Source organism: Orcinus orca, chromosome 17 (assembly GCF_937001465.1).
Source record: "Orcinus orca chromosome 17, mOrcOrc1.1, whole genome shotgun sequence".
Lineage (NCBI taxonomy): Eukaryota > Metazoa > Chordata > Mammalia > Artiodactyla > Delphinidae > Orcinus > Orcinus orca.
The window spans coordinates 83,230,200-83,248,011 of record NC_064575.1 but is presented as its reverse complement, the minus strand read 5'-3'; the positions used below and the strand labels follow the sequence as shown (position 1 = coordinate 83,248,011).

The 17,812-nt window shown below is 48.4% G+C and overlaps 1 protein-coding gene across 7 annotated transcripts in view; it reads left to right on the top strand.

Moving 5' to 3' along the window:
* The window catches only part of COL22A1 (collagen type XXII alpha 1 chain), a 261,252-nt gene that overhangs the window by 118,342 nt on the left and 125,098 nt on the right, over positions 1 to 17,812 (top strand). For all 7 annotated transcript variants that reach the window (XR_007472957.1, XM_049700887.1, XM_049700886.1 and 4 more), the window contains 6 exons: positions 5,929 to 5,982; positions 6,652 to 6,696; positions 11,602 to 11,646; positions 11,917 to 11,946; positions 12,216 to 12,269; positions 16,040 to 16,093. Coding sequence is in view for 6 of the 7 variants with exons in the window: in XM_049700887.1 (XP_049556844.1) it covers positions 5,929 to 5,982; positions 6,652 to 6,696; positions 11,602 to 11,646; positions 11,917 to 11,946; positions 12,216 to 12,269; positions 16,040 to 16,093 (282 nt within the window). In the remaining variant the exon portion in view is untranslated. The remainder of the gene's footprint in view (positions 1 to 5,928; positions 5,983 to 6,651; positions 6,697 to 11,601; positions 11,647 to 11,916; positions 11,947 to 12,215; positions 12,270 to 16,039; positions 16,094 to 17,812) is intronic.

The following is a 17,812-nucleotide window of genomic DNA, read 5'->3' as shown; positions in this document are numbered from 1 at the left end:
ATGCATCTTAGCACTTAGGCTTAGGTGAAGCCTCCGGAGTGGATGAAATGGTGAACAGGAAGCTGCATGGACCACGTCATGGAAGCCGGGAAATGTCACCGACAGAAAGCAGAGCACGAACACTGCGCCGTCCGAAAGATGGCCTCCTGAGCTACCTGGTCGCAGCAGTTTAAGCTGAGCTTCTGAGGAATTTGCATTGCCCGGGGTTTTAGTCGAGACTGAAGTACAGAGCTGAGGACTCTTCGCGGGCCTAGGGGGAGCCAGCTCAGCCCCAGAGGAGCTGGGCCGGCCACTTGATGTACCAGAACCTCAGTTCTCATCTGCGGAATGGAAACATGCACAGCCTCCCTGAATCTTGCTGGAACCTTGGATGACCACAGAATCAAAGTGTCCAGCACATAACTGACACATCCACAAACATTCGTGTCCTCTCCCACCTGTGTTTCAGGGGAGAACTCAGTCTGTACACTCAGTGCTTTGTTCTTCCCAAAGTTCTGTTTTGAAGTAACAGCCTTTTCCCATATAATGCTGGGCGGCTTGTCCATTAAGCTTTTGGAGTCTTAAGACTTTTTTTCCAGCCAAGAAACGCTGCATTCCTGTCAAAATTCTAAATTATCAGATCTGGAAAGGACCGCAGATAACCCTGGAGATCTCCCGTTATTGTCCAGAGGGGGAAACTGAGCCCAGAGGCGATGTGTTTCCTGATGCAGCCCGTTATAAGGCGAGCAGGTGCTGGAAACGTCTCACTCCCAATCTGGGCTTTCCCCGCAGGACACACGGGGCTGAACGGTCGACATTCGCCGGGGACTGTTTCTTCAGACCGGCCACAGCCCTGCCCCCTGCAGGCACCACCTTGCAGGGAAGCTTGGGAAGTGGGGGCCCGCCTGCAGGGGAGCCCCAGGAGAGGAAGTCCAGCCGGTGACCCATCAGCCTCAGTCTCCCCAGGCTGCACCACGCAGCAGCATCGTGGCATAGAGGAAGCCCCGCACAGTGTTTCTGGAGCCAGCCTGCCTGCGTGTTCAATCCTAGTTCTGGGATCTGCAAGCAGTGTGACCTTTGGAGAGTTTAGTTAACCTCTGAGTCTCAGGTTTCCTCAGTGCTGAGAGTAACTATCTGTTATGTAAGGCTACCATGAGGATTAAATGAGTTAGTATCTGTAAAATGCTTAGAGCAGTGCCGGGCAACATGTGCCATATTTATGGAGGGTGGGGAGTCAGAGAGAGAGAGATGGAGAGAGAGAGAGTATAGAAACAGCCCGACAGAGAAAGATGGGGGCATGCATAACCTGGGCCCTGCGAGCTCAGCTTTGGGTCTGAGCTCCGGCTCCCTTGACGACTTTTCTCCGTGACCCTGGGGAGAGCTGGTTCCTTCTCTGCACCTCTGTTTCCCCATCTGTCAAACAAGAAGCCTGGGCTGCATGATCTCTTAGGCTCCTTTCCAGTTCTTATATCTGATGAGTACTTAAAACAGCTTATTTTCTTGTGAACCTCTCAGATTTCTTAAATCAGCAAGAAGGAAGTTTCCATTTCCCCTTGAGACAGGCGCATCCCGCTGCCTGGCTTGGCCAGACGTGGAGCTGGGCCAGAGAGAGCCAGTGGCCACGCATCGCTAGGCCACCTCCGTCAGCCGCGTGGCAGGGCCTCCTCTGGGAGGTGGGGGCCGGGAGTTAGCCCTTGCTTCAGGCATCTTCCAGAAGGTGCCTTGCAGGCGCAGCGAGGCGTGGAGGCTCTGTAGGCACAAGCACCTCCTAGTGATTGAGGGGCAGTGAGGCCCGAATGGGTTGTCCAGGGGCTTTTGGGCTTGGGGCAGTTGGCAAATGGTACAGTGTATCTAGTTAGTCACAAAGAGAGGAGTCCACTCCCTAGGGGCCAGAAGTTGGACACGGCGGCCCCGGCTCTTCTATCTGGAAACCGTGCTTCCTACACAACTTCGGGTGGGTGAGTGTGGCAGTCGAGCTCCTGAGGCCCCAGGGAGGACGTTCCAGGGGTCCTGCCCGCCCTGGTTTGGGACTAGGGAAGCCCAGGCCTTGGGGACTGGAGTGAAACGGTCAGAGCACCAGCTTTGGAATCAACAGGACCAGTCTTACCCTGGCCCTGCCTCTGTCAGCTCTGGGACCTCACACCAGCTTCTAGTCTCTCTGACCTGTGTCCTTATCTAACATTTAGAGGTAACACCATCTGTCCCAGGAAGTGACCCTGAGGATCCGATGAAATTAGTTGTGAGAGCAGCTACAGGACTTGACACCTGATAGGCACCCCCTGAACATTTAACAAAAGGGAGTGGGAGTTTTGAAGGGACTGTAGCCACGGTGCATCCCGCCCACACCAGCCCCCAACTCTGTCTTACGATGAGTCGTCAGTAAGACCATGGCCTTCAATCCACGTAGCTCTGGAAGGGCTGGCAGTGTTGCCCACCAGGTGTTACTGGGATGAGTATTTGTTGACTTTCTCCTGTGTGCTGGGTGCATGTGGTTAAATCTTTATGGAGCAAGTGCCCAGTGGAAGAAGCACACCACACACACCCTCCCGCATTAAATGTGCAGAGGGACACGGAGATTTCAGGGTCCTCAAGACTAGGCAGCCTAGGTGGCAGGGGCTGTGGGCGGGTTTTGTGCTTTAAGCGGGTTGCGTGTGCCCTCTGCTGTCGGAGACCTAGAACAGTAAGTGGACCTGGCCTGGGGGAGCCCCCGCCCCCCGCCCCCTGCCTTCACTGCAAGCCCCCAGGATTCAGACAGTGAATACCAGATCTCCCCTTCTTGAACTGTGTGAGCCAGGATGGCATACTTAATCTCTGAGACTGTTTCCTTTACTGAAAGCAGGGACAGTGTATCATAGGATTGATGTGAATTTTAAAGGAGATAGTGTGTGTTCAGCTCCTGGTACCCAGAAGATGCTGCGGACACGGATTGAGTCTGCTTTGATTTGCATATTCCAGGCTTCTGGTGGGCTGTGCTCGCGCAGTTTGAACGCTGACCCCATGCTTCCCTGTGACTTCCGCCCCACTTCCTGTCCCAGCAGGGCTCGGAGGGTGTTGCAGTTAAAGACCCGCTCGGAATGCCATCTTCTGTCTTCCGGCTCCGTCCCTCTTTGTCCCTCGGCTCATCTCTGTCCCTCGTCCGTCCTCTCCTGCTCATTCCCTCCCTCTCTCATCCCCTGCTCCTGGAGGCAAACACCTATCAGCACCCCAGTCGCATCCCTCCTGCCCCACTCTCTGTGTGCTGACCAGGGAGAGACCGCCGATGCCATGTCCAGCCGAGCCCGAGCCCTGCACCCTGCAGCTGTCCTGAGTGGCAGCTGGGAGAAGTCTCGCCTCCGGGCTCCACTGACCTTGATGAGTAAGTGCAAGGCTGTTAAGAAATAGGGACTTGGGCTGCGAGGTAGGATTTGTGAAACAGTACCTGGTCAACACTCCTTCCTTTGCTGAGCCCTGTGGAAGTGCCCTGGGGGACGTTCAGTAGGCTGGCCCGCCACGAGGAGAGCTCTGGAATGGAAGTCCGGAGGCCTTGACTTCAGTCCTGGCTCCATCGCTAAGTTTCTGTGTGACCTTGGACAAGCTCTACCTCCTAAGGTTGTCAGTTTCCTCCCCTGTAAAATGAGGGGGTTGGCGTTCTTGCCAGATCAGCTGCTCTGGGAATCAATGGAAGAGATGCTTGGGGTCCTCTAGGGGCCTCTGCTCAGACCCCACGGGGTGGTAGACATAGAAGATTGAGGGTCAGGGGAATCCAGGTTCTGGTGCCAATGCAGTCACACCTCGCTGGGGTAAGTGGCTTACATCAGGGCCTCCGTTTCCTCATCAGAGTCACCCTCAAACCTGCCAACCCCATAGCGTTCGGACGAAAAGAAGATGCAGTAGCACACGTGGAATCACTTGGCAGAGAGAGAAACTGCAGGCGGCTCTCCTCTCTGTTCACCCCGAACTTCGTGTGATGGAAAGACTTGAAAAGAGATAATATATGAGTGCTTGAAAATAGAAACGCGTACATCATTGTTCCAGGATTTTAAAATCATTTCTGAAAGATAGGAAATATATATGGTTAAGTTTACATAGATGCAAAGTGGAGGGAAACTACAGTGCAGCCTGCAGAGCGGGGAGAGGTGCTGGAACAATCCTAAGGCTAAGTCAGTGGATTTGGGGAGTCAAGGGAGCCGGGGACAGTTGTCAGTGATTAACTGAGGCCCCGCACTTAGAGCAGCAGAGTTGGGCATCTCCTCCCCTGACCTCGGCTTGAACTGTCCAGTGGGAAGCATCAGTTTTTGACCCCAGATTGAGAGAAAGAAGCCCCGCCCTTACCCTGCAGTCAGCAGAGGTGGGCTGGGTATACAGTCAGCATCCGCAGGCAGGCACCCAGGACCAGCAGAGCAAAGATGAGCAGAAAACCAGGAATCTTCAGTTATTCAAAACAGCGTCCTGAAAGGCACACCAACATTAAAACAACAAAGAAGGGGGGCTTCCCTGGTGGCGCAGTGGTTGAGAGTCTGCCTGCCGATACAGGGGACACGGGTTCGTGCCCTGGTCAGGGAAGATCCCACATGCCGCGGAGCAGCTGGGCCGGTGAGCCATGGCCGCTGAGCCTGCGCGTCCGGAGCCTGTGCTCCGCAACGGGAGAGGCCACAACAGTGAGAGGCCCGCGTACCGCAAAAAAAAACAACAACAAAAAAGGAAAGAAAGAACTTAAGAAATAAAGTTATAGGGAAGTAGAAGGAGAGCTCAGAATCCTTCCCCTGTGCAGTGCTGCATCATTCAGTCGTGTCAGCTGGGGCCACACTGCATCTCCAGGCTGGGCTCCGGGGACGCAATAATGAAAAGAGTGAACCCAGCCCGTGTCCTCCTGGGGGACGGGAGAGAAGGGTGGTCACGTGGAGAATAAATGCGAATTGGATTAAGAGCTGTGAGGGAGACACATATGAGACCATGCTGGGGAAGAACGGGATGTGGAATCCGGACTAAAAGGCCAAAGGGGTGACGTTTACTTGAGCCCCGAGGGCACCGAGGAGCAGCAGAGAGCGGCAAGCATGGCCCTTGGAAACGAGAGAAGCTGCTGTAATGGAGGCACTGCAAGAAGGAACCTGGGCTGCTGGAGGCTGTGCCACAGGCTGTTGGTACCAGCATGAACCCACCTTTCGGAGGGGTCTCTCTCCATCAGCCGAGCTCTTAGGTCCCAGCTGGGAGAAGGACACTGGACCCGGCGAGTCAGCCATGAGGGGAACACACCAGCATCACGGGCATGGCTTGGAGGAGAGCATTGGTATTTATCCACTGGCCGTCATAACCAGGCGTTTTAGATAAGTCACCTCATTCCTTGGTCATCCGTATCTTTCAAAGAAGGGATAATTTTCATCCCCAAGAAACACAGGCAACAGAAACATCTCAGAGAGGTGAAGCAACTTGCCCAAGATTCCAGAGCTAACAAGAGTTCCCACCTGTGTGAACATAAGCTGATGGGTGGAGTTGTGTGGATGGTAGCCCACTGTGCTCCAGCAAATTAACTCTTAGGTCTGTACCAGGCACTGCGAACAGTGGACGTTTATACGTGCTTCCTGGATGGATGAATGATGTGTTAAATGTGTCCACAGTTTTATGAGCTGTGTTACAAGCCCCGTGCATTTATTTTTTTTTTGACCCCCATGTAGACCCATGAGATAAGGAGTCTGTGTGGTTCAAAGAGGCTGTGTGGTCTTCACTTGGTCACAGATTTAGATGAGAAGCAGAGATGGGAATGTGGTTTCCCTGACCTTTAACGTATGCTCCTTGACCCCCATACACATAAACTCGCGGCTGCTGTGTGTGTGTGTTTGGCTCTCCTGGTGCCTCGTGGAGAACAGAGCATGCTCGGGAGCTAAGGGCCTTTGCTTGCCTTTCCTCTTTTATGACATTGACCCCGGGGATGTCCCTCTGTTGTTCATTTCTTCTCTTTCCTTCTTTTGCCAGGGGGAGAGAGGCCTGGATGGATTCCCCGGGAAGCACGGGGACACTGGAGAGCAGGTAGGCAGGCATTGGCTCCGGGGGCCGGACAGGACTGGGACCTGTGCAGAGCTCGTAGGGCCTGGGGGCTGTGGCCTTTGTCCCACTCGGCTGGGGGTTCCAGGAGGGTTAGCGACCAGCCCCCAGCTTACGGCCACACGTGGACTCCTCCACGCCACAGTGGAGGGATTCCAGAGGACACACCACGTTAAATCCATTCTCACCTCAGCAGTACGACACGTGATCATTAACGTAAAGGCCATGGGCGACGCACACGTGTTCAAAGTGCTGTATTCAGTGCAGTCCTGTCCCCGAGAGTAAAAGATTACTAACAGCCCTAATGCTCATCAGTAGATACAGGAGAATAATATAAAATTAATGTGGAAATTAATAGAGCTTCTAATGTCCTGATACCATATTCTCTGAGATACGCTGTTAAGTGGAAAATAAAGGCAAGTGTAGGATGGCGTGGGAAGATGCATCTGTGAGTCCAAAGGGGACCGCATGGAGGTGGCATTGGGTTAGTTGAGGAAGAACTTTCTAGCAATAAGTGCAGTCTGGGAAGCCTTGTCAAAGTGGCCTGGTGCCTTCTGGGGAAAAGGCCAGGTACAGATTTGGAGGTGCAGTGGCCTCAGCCTCTTCCTTCTCCACTGCTGCCCCTGACGGCCTCCCTTTCCTTCTTTCCTCCAGGGAAGACCCGGCCCTCCTGGCGTGCCAGGGCCCCAGGGAGAAAAGGTAAGCCAGGCCCTGGGGTGACAGACGGCTCTTGACAAGCAGGTGTGTGAGCTGAACGAATCAGCGCCTGGGGTGTGTGTGTTGGAGGGCCCAGGCTGGAGTTCTGGGAGCAGAGTGCAGACAAAGGTGGTGAGTCAGGCGTTAGAACTCAGCCTACAAGAAATGTCTGGTTATTGTACTGAAACATTTTTTTCTACTTTTAGGAATAAAAATCTATTTAAAAAACAAACAACAATCCCTATTATATAACATCCGGACATATTAAGATATTGTGCTGCCCTTAAATGGCTTTTTGGACTAACGCAGATATGAACAAATGCAAAAGAAAACCGCACAGACGCCTTTTCCTCTTTCTCCTTTTCTCCTTCTCTCTCCTCTGCAACATTTAGTTGTTGTTTTTTTTTTAACCAGAATTATACTCCTGAAAATGTGCTAGATATTTCATAAATAAAATAAGGTTTTATCTCACCCTGCTGGTCATCTATTTTAGAGCATTTTCCCAACAAGGCTTAACTCACTGAATTTGCTGCTTAGGATTTCTTTATCTCAACAGAAAGAACTGCATGTAAAATTTCTTTGTAAACTGTGAAGTGCGGTGAAACCGTATGAAGATAATAACCTTCCCAGGCATTCAGGGTCACAGAGGGAAACTAAGAAGGTGTGCTGTGTTCTGGATTATAGTGGGAGGAGTGATGAAATAGAGCCCTGCATTTGAGTACAAGAGAAAGATTTTCTTCCAGATCTTAGGCCCTTAGGAGATACATCAGACTTTGGGTCTGAGAGCAGCTAGGAGAGAGGTTGGGGGGGAGCAGGAGAAATCCAGCTAAACCAAGAAGGGTGAGACCAGGGCTGCCGCGCTTCTCAGCGTCACACTGCAGGGTTCGGGTGAAGGTCGCTGCCCTATCCAGACGAGTTCTCGCTCGGCACGTGCTGAAAACAAAGGGAAAGAGAAAGGCTGCTCTGACTCTTTACCGAAGCAGACAGGGCATAGTTATAAATAAATAAAAAGATACACAAGCCAAAAAAGCCTCTGTTTAGGAAAGGTGGCTGGAGAGTATTGATCTCATTCAAACTTGCGCACTTGGGCTTCCATTCTAGCTGAGTTAATTATTCTCTCTCGAGGTATTTTTAGAGTTGAGATTTACATTGTTATGTTATCCTAGTGTCAGGGTTTTAATGTATTCTTGCAGTTCCTTGACAGGGGATGCTAAAGCCTAAAATAAATAGTTTATTTCAAGTCCTGAAGAGGGAATGTTTCTTAAAGTTTGGATCTAGGTGACAACTCTTTCCCAATACTGTGTGTGTGTGTGTGTCTGTGTGTGTTATAAATTCCAGCCTTCCACTTGATTTATAGAGGTGTTTGGCCCCTCCTGATTGGTAAGCAGCTGAGTTGTACATTGCTTCTTACGATGAATGCAGCAGAAATGGGAAGACGCGGTCAAGGGTCACGGTATGACGTGGGGCATTCATTTGGAAGAGTCGAGAAACCAGTGGTTCTCAGGTGATAGAATGTGTCCCAGCTCATTCTGAGAGAACATCACTGGGACAAACCTTAGCTGCTTTACAATTTGAGAAAGTCATTGGAACCATAGAGCTGACCTTTTAACCCCCCTAACTTTACAGATGAGAAAACAGAGGCCCAGAGAAGTAGGGTGTCTTGTTCAAGACGCCACAGTGGCTACAGACCAAGGTGTATAGATCTGCCTGCCCATACGATGACGCACCACAGACCTCAATATCGGGGCTGCTCTACCTATTCTGTATTAAGAGTTTTAATGGATTGACTCCATGGTTATATTAGTTATCTTCTGCTGCATAACACATCATCCTGAACCTGAGAAGTGTGGTCTCGCCCAGTTTCTGAGGGCCAGGAATCTAGGAGCGGCACGGCTGGGCTCCCGTGGCTCAGGGTCTCCCAGGAGGCCGAGCTGTCGCCAGGGTGTAGTTATGTCATCTGAAGAATCCACTTCCAAGCTCACTCACAGTGTGGTTGGAAGCCTCAGTTCCTTGGTGGCCATTGGCCTCATTACACGGTCCTCTCCCTAGGGCTGCTCACAGAAGTGGAAATCACTTCCCTAGAGTGCGTTGTAAGCTCTCTGAGACTGGGGTTTGGCAGGCGGAATCCACAGTCATGTTTTATAACCTCATCCTGCAGCAGTACCTATGACTTCTGCTGTGTTTTACTGGCCACATAGATGAGCAGTGGTACAGCGTGGTCCTGCACAGGATGTGAATCCCAGGAGGCAGGGGCCATCTTGGAGGCTGACTCCCCCAAGGGATAAAATAGATCTTTGAAAAACATGACACCCACGTAGTGGAAAGAAAGTGATTCAAGGACAGACTGGCTTTTTCAGCGTCTTCACCTCTAAGGTGGGGTAGTATCTGAGAGGAAAAAATTTACTTCATGTCAAGTCCTTGGAACAAGGCCAGGCATTTTAAAAGGATCCGATACCTATTAGCTATACATACACAATTCTTATGGATGGACTATAGGATCTTAGTTTTCCTTAATAATGGTTTAATACACTTGATCTCATAGTCTGTAACATTACCTGTGCAAGTGAGAAAACATGCGTTGATTAATTGATTTCATAACTATCATTGAAATTCACTTTTGTGGTGTAATGATGGTGAGAAATGCAACAATGAAGACAATAAAAATAGATGTAATAATGAGGCAGGGTGTAAATAAAAGAAGAAAGATACAGTTACGAACCTCAAAAGATTCATTATTCAGCCACATAATGCTCTCTCTCTCATTTATATATAATAATTTATATATTTTATATGTATCAATATTTATATATATTATATATTTGTACATTTAAGACAGCCACACAACAGTATTACAGTATAGCTCAGAATGTCTTCTAACAATCATATTAGCAAAATATTAATAAGGTTTGGGGGAGTTTTGGGAAAAAAGACTTCTGCTTGGGAGAGTTGAAGAAGGCTCGTGGGGGAATGGAGAAGACACACCCGAGCTGGGTGCTGATTGCGTGCAACTGGGCTTGCATCCAGGTCACGGAAGTGTGTGGAGAGGATATAGGGTGATAAAGAGTGCCGTGTGTGAGCATGTGTGTGCACCTGTGTGTATGTGGGTGGTGGTGTCATGGAAAGGAAAAGCGAGAATGGAAACACGTGTCTGAGGCAGGACCCGGTTATTGCATGTGAGAAACAGAAAGACAGGTACAGCAAGGAAAACCGACACTCATTAACTCTGTACTTGCCACGCACCTTTGCTGTGTGGCTAAAAACTGCTCTAAAAATAGTCTGTTTTAAAAAGACATTCTTAATTGAGATTTTAGAAAAACACCTGATGCTATGTGAAGAGATGTGAGTTTTTCCAAGTCTAAGAAAGCAGTGGGACCATCAGAATTGTGACCGCACCAGTCAGAGGAAACAGGTCCTGTCCATAAGATAGAACTCAAATGCAATGAAGGGTGACAGACGTGCCCTGAGTCCTTCATTCTTACTCCTCGGCCTTAGGGTTTAATAGATGCTTTCCTATTTATCCAGCAACTCGTTTACTCTTTGCCAACTTATTAAACAGTAGTTTTTCAAGGCTTCCTGTGCTCCCTGAGCGAGCCTCTAGGGAAAATGCAGTCATATCTCCAAGCTACATGTGGGAACATTGGCTACAAGCAGTGTCCTCGTTTTAGCTATAGGGCACTAGGGTAATAACAGTGAAGATTTTTCTGTCGACAGATGTGCCCAATGTAGAACCAGGATGTAGCCCACGCTCTGGAAAACCTGACGTAGCCACAGCCATCAGAGCCTGGCGGTAAGGCAGAGGAGGCAGAAAACAAAACTTCTGTCCATCATGATCTGGTGAAAATGGACAGGCCTCATCACAGCGTCTGTGGTAGTTATCACTTGCTGAGTATTTACTGAGCGCTGACCGTGTGCTGAACCGTGACCGGGCACAGAGGACGCACCATAGGGTGTAATCACGCTCCTGATGTGCGTAGTGCAGAGCCTGCTACGAGCAGGTGCTCACTGGTTAGTGGAGCAGGGGATGCTCTTGAGCAGGAAAGTGGTGGGAAGAGCGCCAGCCAGATCTAGGCACTGGGTACACAAGTGAGAGCAAGGCTCCTACAGCCTTGACACAGAGACATGAACGAGACAGAACACTTGAGATTGTTCAGTCAGTCAGCCCACGTGATGGCGCGTGTGCTGGAGCACAGAGAAGGAGGTGGTCCCGAGGACTTGCATGGAAGCAGGGGCCTTGGGGGTGTGGGAGCCCGCAGGAGCAGGTGTCACAAAGTGTCTCCAGGCCCGTCCGTGTTCTGCAGACGGCATTTTTTCATTCTCTTTACGGCCGAGTGATGTTCCATTGTATATATGTGCCGCATCTTCCTTATCCATTCATCTGTCGATGGACATTAGGATGCTTCCATGTCTTGGCTATTATAAATAGTGCTGCTGTAAACGTTGGGGTGCATGTATCTTTTTGGATTAGAGTTTGGTCTGGATATATGCCCAGGAGTGGGATTGCTGGAGATTATCATATTAAGTGAAGTAAGTCAGAGAGAGAAAGACAGATATCATATGATACCACATATTTGTGGAATCTAAAAAAAAAATGATACAAATGAACTTATTTACAAAACAGAAATTGACTCACGGATACAGGAAACAAACTTATGGTTACCAAAGGGGAAAGGGGGGAGAGATAAATTAGGAGTTTGGGCTTAACAGATACACACTACTATCTATAAAATAGGTAAACAACAGGGCCTACTGTATAGTACAGGCAACTATACTCAATATCTTGTAATAACGTATAATGGAAAAGAATCTGAAAAAGAAAGTGTATATATATACGTGTGTGTATGTATGCGTATGTATATGCACAAAGGGAACAAAGTACCCTCTGTTGGAACGTTTGTCCTTTCTCCGCAGGGTGCCATGGGGCCTGCAGGACCTCCTGGGGTACCGGGCTCGGTGGTAAGTGATGCAGTCACCAGTGGTTGGAATCACGGACTCAGATACTGATAGGATTGTGTAGTTGGGAGAGTTGTTGCCTCTGAGAATGAGGCGGGACTGTTCTGATGACACGAGCTGGATACAAGGCTTTGCCACTGAAAATGGGGTAAAGTTAGAGACGAGTCAGAAATTGCTGCCTCCCGGCATGCCGTGTGCCACGCGCCACGCAGTGGAGTGAGGGGCTATTAAGGAAGGGCCACCGGCTTTGCTGACGTCTGGTTTGTCCCTCAGGTGCAGAGAGAGGGCCTGAAGGGCGAGCAGGTAAGAGGGACGTGGGTCCTCCCATCGTGGGGCTTTAGGTGGTGGCAGAAATAGGAAGGCCACCGGCGTGGGGTGACACTGCTTGCTGAGCTCAGGTGCAGCCCTTCAGAGACAGGTCACGTTGACTCTGCCAAGAATGCAGATTCCCACCCTGGGTCCCCTTTGGGAACTTGGGAAGAAAACTCCGAGTCAGCAAAGGGTCATGGGTGGTGGCCCGGGGCATAAGGACGGGGAGTCATGACTAATTCTAGTTTGACTTGTGTTACCAGGGAGCCCCGGGACCACGAGGTCACCAGGGCCCTCCTGGGCCACCAGGCGCTCCGGTAAGTCATCCCTCCCCAGCCTGGGGTCCACACCTCTAGGTCTGGAAAATCATAGCCATTCTCGCTTCCGAGCTCTGCGTTATTTCAGAAGCTCCTCCCGTCGCCCTGAGCGATAGGGGTTGTTGTCAGCATCTAGCACAGGAGGAAACTGGGCCTTGAAGACTGAAATCACTGGGCACGGATCATGCAGTGAGCAAGTGCGGAGCTGGACTTGAAGCCCAGGCAGCCCGCCTTCAGGGCTCCCAGTCCCAAACATGCCAGGATTGGGGTTTCTGGTGTTCAGTCTGCGGTTTCAGTTTCCCTTCAGATAAAATGGAATAAAAACATTGGATACTTCAGTGCCAGTTGAATCATCTCCAGTGCACATTTGCTTTTCACATGTTTCTGATTAATACTGACTTTGCAGTGGTTTGGAACACTTCAGCCTTTGGTTTCTCCCTCTGTTAAGAATTTAATGATATGTAAATAACCATTTGGGAAGAGGCCATTCAAAGGGACTCTGTGATCATTTTTGATGTGAGTTCAGATACTAAGGATAATTAATAAGAATACAGTAAATTCCACAGGTCAGTGATTGGACCTTTGCTCCTCCTGGTAACATGCTGTTGCTTCTTTCAAGTGACTGTTTTACTGAAGGAAATAAAACAGCTCTTATCTTGAAATGTCCATAAATCAGGTTTATAATTGGATTTATGATAAGGCCCATTCCTCATTAGGATAAATGTATATGTTTTTGCTGGGACAACACTAGAAGAAACTTAGAAGATGTTTTTAATTCCAGTATAATTAGAACAATTTCACATCGAAAAGTTCAGGTCAGAAAAGCTCCCTTCTGTCTCTATAACCTTAGATACCTTGCTTAACCTTTCCAAGGCTTGGTTTCCAGAGCTCTCCACCGTTGTTATAACTGTTGAGAGATTTAAAGTAGATAATGCAGGTAATGCAGTGTGCTGTCGATATTTAGCTCTCCGTGCATATATGCACATATATTTCAGAGCATAACTGGCAAGTACTGACCATCTGTACTGTAGTATACTTTACATGCAGACATTTGCATATTAAGTTTGCGAGGGTGAAGTTGTTATTTTTCTGCTTTTACCGATGAAGACATTGGTACAGAGATACTGAGTAGCTTGCACAAAGTTATACAGCTAAGAAGGAAAACTGAGCTTTGAACCCAGATCTGTCTGACAGACTAGTCCATGCTCTTTTCATACCTGAGTGCACAGTGCAGCAGTATCTCCTCTGAGATGCACAAAGGAGAGAATTACTTAAACTTAGTGGCTCCCACTAAGGGATAAGAAGCTAAGAGTGCTCAGCCCTGCTTAACTCATGAGGCAGCCAGCCTTCTTGATCTCTCACTCTGGGATCTGGGATGTAATAATGGGCAGTCCTTCCCCCTCATGTAAACTTTGTTATGGTAAATGAGGGAGGGAGAGAAGGAAGAAACCTCAAGCACTTGTGGTCACATACTTTATTTTATATCAATCGAAATATTAAGGCTGGAGATATAGGGATGAAAGCACGTGGACTGATCCATGTGAAAGGAGTGTGAAAAAGAAATAATTGTGAGTAAACACTTGCAATCTCTAGATGATTAATGAGAATTCTCTGCATGTGTCATTCCTGTGACCCATTGTATAGGACAAGGAGAGGATCCTGAACCCTCAGTACTTGCAAACACCAGAATACCTCAACCCTGTAGCCCAGTGGAGCTGTCCAGGGTCCTGAAGAGGTCCTCTGGGCTAGATACTCTTGATAGAATGGGATTGAGTACAATGCACGGTGTTGGTGATGAAATTCCCTTGCAAGGAGTTCAGAAACCCAACAGCCTACCTAAAGACCTTGTGAAAAGTGGGGAGCAGTGATGAGAGACCAGGAGTGTGAGGTTCTTAAGGCCACAGCCAATATCCCTCCTGTCTCTAAATCCACAAGTTTATCACATGGTGGGAACTTAATACATGCTTACGAAGGAGGGACCCCCATGACAGATATTCAAGAGGGACATCAGAGTGGGACCTGATTGCAGTCTGAGCTCATAAGGAGCAGTGTGGCCATGGAAGGCACTTGGGGTTAGGAGCCAGAGCATCTGGTTTCATGTCTCAATTCATCCACCAAGTAGCTTTGGGTTTTTGAACTCTACCCCTCTTATCCTCTTCTGCTTTCCTAAGTTGGAAATCATTGCCAGCGACATCATTTCCTACGTAAATGTGCTGTGAGGGTTAAATGAGTTGATGTAGGAAGCACTGTTCTGTGAAGCCTTATTAAGCCCAATACTGATCTCAATTGTTATTTCTGTCTTTTTTGAATCCCCAGCAGCACCTAGCCCAGGGCCTTCCTCAGAGCAGTTGCTCCCTAAATATTCTTTGGATTGAATCAGATTGAGAACCTGGCTTCAGTGACTTCTGTTGAGAATGGAAAATTTTGAGTTTGTGCTTAGCAATCCCAGAAAGAGGAACACATATCCCATTCTCTAAATATAAACAGTGTGTGGCATTCTCCATCCTTGTTGAGGAGGCTTGCATCTTTGATTCTTGCCCCAGGATGAAACAGGTTCTGGTAGTTTTAGCAACGTTTGCTTGAGTGCAATAAAGAAGGGCCAGCTGGGCAGACCAGATGTGAGACGTTTCTTGATGCTTAATGAAAACTCACTTCTGCAGGGTCTTCCTTCCCTTGATGTGTGCCCTGAGCTCACTGCAGTAATCCTTGTGAGGAAGGGAGATTTAAACCTTTAATTACTACAGTTTGTACATTCATGTACTCATTTTTATGGTGTTATTAAGGGAAAAGACTTTAGACCTAAATACAATTCCATCACTTAATAGTTATGCAAAATGTGGCAGTAGTAGCTGTTTGCATGATAATCATACTATTGAAGATGAGGAAATTGAAGCACAGAGAGGGAATTTCTGGCCCAAATTCACCCGTAAAGTTGGTGATAAGAGTCTCCGTTAGAGCTGAAGTTTTCATTTTCCCATTCCCGTTTCATGCCGTATTCTAGGTGACCTCAGTAATACATTTGGGTATAAAGCAGGTGCTGTCAGGCGGTGCTTTGTCAGGGCTTTGGTACCCATTCTTCACGTGGTCCTCACAACCACTCGGGAGGAAAGTTTATTGTCCTCACGCTGGAGATGAGCTAACTGAGGTCCACAGATGCCCAGTGACTTGTCTGAGGTCGGGCAGCAGGTACCTAGTGAGGTGTAACGGGCAGGATTTTACTTAGGTCAGCAAGACCTCTTTCCGCACCAGTTGGCTTTTTGTTTTTTGTTTGTTTTGCTTTGTGGAAATTGATCTTTCTCAGATGATTTTATTTATTTATCCAGACTCTCATTTTGCATATCGCAGTTGATGGAGAGTCAGATAACCCAAGCCAGTTCTTGGCGAGCCAGCAAGATACAGGGGCAAAGGCACCAGGCTTAGAGCTAAAGACACTTGGATTCCAGGCACCTCTTTTGTGTGCACTTTTTACAAAGCAGTGATGCGAGGCCTGTGGTCCTTACTGTACTCATCTTTAAAGTGTGAATGATGGTGCCTACACCTTGGTGGTTAATCACATTTAATTACATCAGATAGGTGCACATATTTTAAGTGTTGTAGATTTGAGGGAATAGGATTTTTTTTCCCTTCCAACCTCCCAGTTTCCCCACTGGGATGGGATGGTATTCTCCTATCCAATGAGAGTGACAGGGCCAAGTATATCCTGTGGTCTTTACTCAGTATTTACCGTGGTCTGTCTCTCTTGTTTTTTCCCCTTTCTCCTCCTTCTAAAGGGTCTGATGGGTCCAGGAGGCAAGGATGGACCTCCTGGTTTGCAAGGTCTCCGAGTAAGTAAACTGTCTTTCCTTTCTGGTGCCCCAACTCAGCCACACTGCCCCCACCCCCCATTTTAGCTGCTCAGACAGAGGAGATGACCCCAGTCTTGGGAGCTTGGGATGAATATTGGAAGCAGATTGAAGGGTTAGATTGAGTTCATCAACAATGGTTGAGGGTGGGCTATGTGTACAGCCTTGATCTGGGTCCTGGGTCATCTCATGCAGATGAGTCTGTGGTCTGCCATGAGTCATGTATATAGAAACTCACATCCCTGTGTGATCAGAGCCCCAGTAGAGGATGCCCAGTACTGAGAGAACACAGGGAAGGGGCAACTGACCCAACCTGGGGGCCAGCCAGGGCTTCCTGAAAGTGGTAATGTTTGAGCTAAGTCTTAAGGAAAGAATAAGAAAAAATAGCAATGAAAGAATAGAGGTCTGCCAGTAGGCTGTTAGCCACTCCGATCTAAACATCTTCATTATTTTTGAATACCATGTCATAATGTCTTATGGTATTTCATTTCATTCAGCCCTTGTCTTTTTATCCAAACGGTGCACACCTTATGGGTTTGAATCCACCAGTAGGCACAGCTCCTGACACTGTGTTTTAAGGTAGAGGGCGTGGCAGCTCTCTCCTCAGCGCCCTCACGGCAAACTGGGACTGGCCTCAACTCTGTCCTCAGTTCCCAGCACGTGCCTGGTGCAGAGTCAGGGCTCAGCTCATGTTTCCTGACCTCGGGCCCTTGAGCTTGTAACATATTTTTTAGTTTGTTTTATTCACATATAGTTGATTTACAACGTTAATTTTTGCTCTACAACAAAATGATTCAGTTATCCGTATATATACATTCTTTTTCATTTTCTTGTCCATTATGGTTTATCACAGAATACTGAATATAATTCCCTGTGCTCTACAGTAGGACCTTGTTGTTATCCACTCTATATACACTAGTTTGCATGTGCTCACCCCAAACGCCCACTTCATCCCCTCCCCGCCCTCCTGCCCCTTGGCAACCACAAGTCTGTTCTCTATGTCTGTGGGTCTGTTTTGTAGATAAGTTCATTTGTGTCATATTTTATTTTTTTTTTTTTATAAATTTATTTTATTTATTTATTTATTTTTGGCTGCGTTGGGTCTTCGTTGCTGCACGCGGGCTTTTTCTAGTCGCAGCGAGCGGGGGCTACTCTTTGTTGTGGTGCGCGGGCTTCTCATTGCAGTGGCTCCTCCTTGCGGAGCACGGGCTCTAGGTGTGTGGGCTTCAGTAGTTGGGGCTTCAGTAGTTGTGGCTCGCGCAGGCTCAGTAGTTGTGGTGCACGGACTTAGTTGCTCCGCGGCATGTGGGGTATTCCCGGACCAGGGCTCGAACCTGTGTCCCCTGCATTGGCAGGCGGATTCTTAACCACTGCGCCACCAGGGAAGCCCCTTGTGTCATATTTTAGATTCCACATATAAGTGCTATCCTATGATATTTGTACTTCTCTTTCTGACTCACTTCACTTAGTATGATAATCTCTAGGTCCATCCAGGTTGCTGCAAATGGCATTATTTCATTCTTTTTTATGGCTGTGTAATAATTCCATTGTATGTATACACTGTGTCTTCTTTACCTGTTTGTCTGTCGGTGGAGATTTAGGCTGTTTCCGTGTCTTGGCTATTGTGAATAGTGAAGCTTGTAGCATCTTACTGGTTCACTTAAGAAAACAGCTCCAGGGCACATGCATCCAGAGACCGGG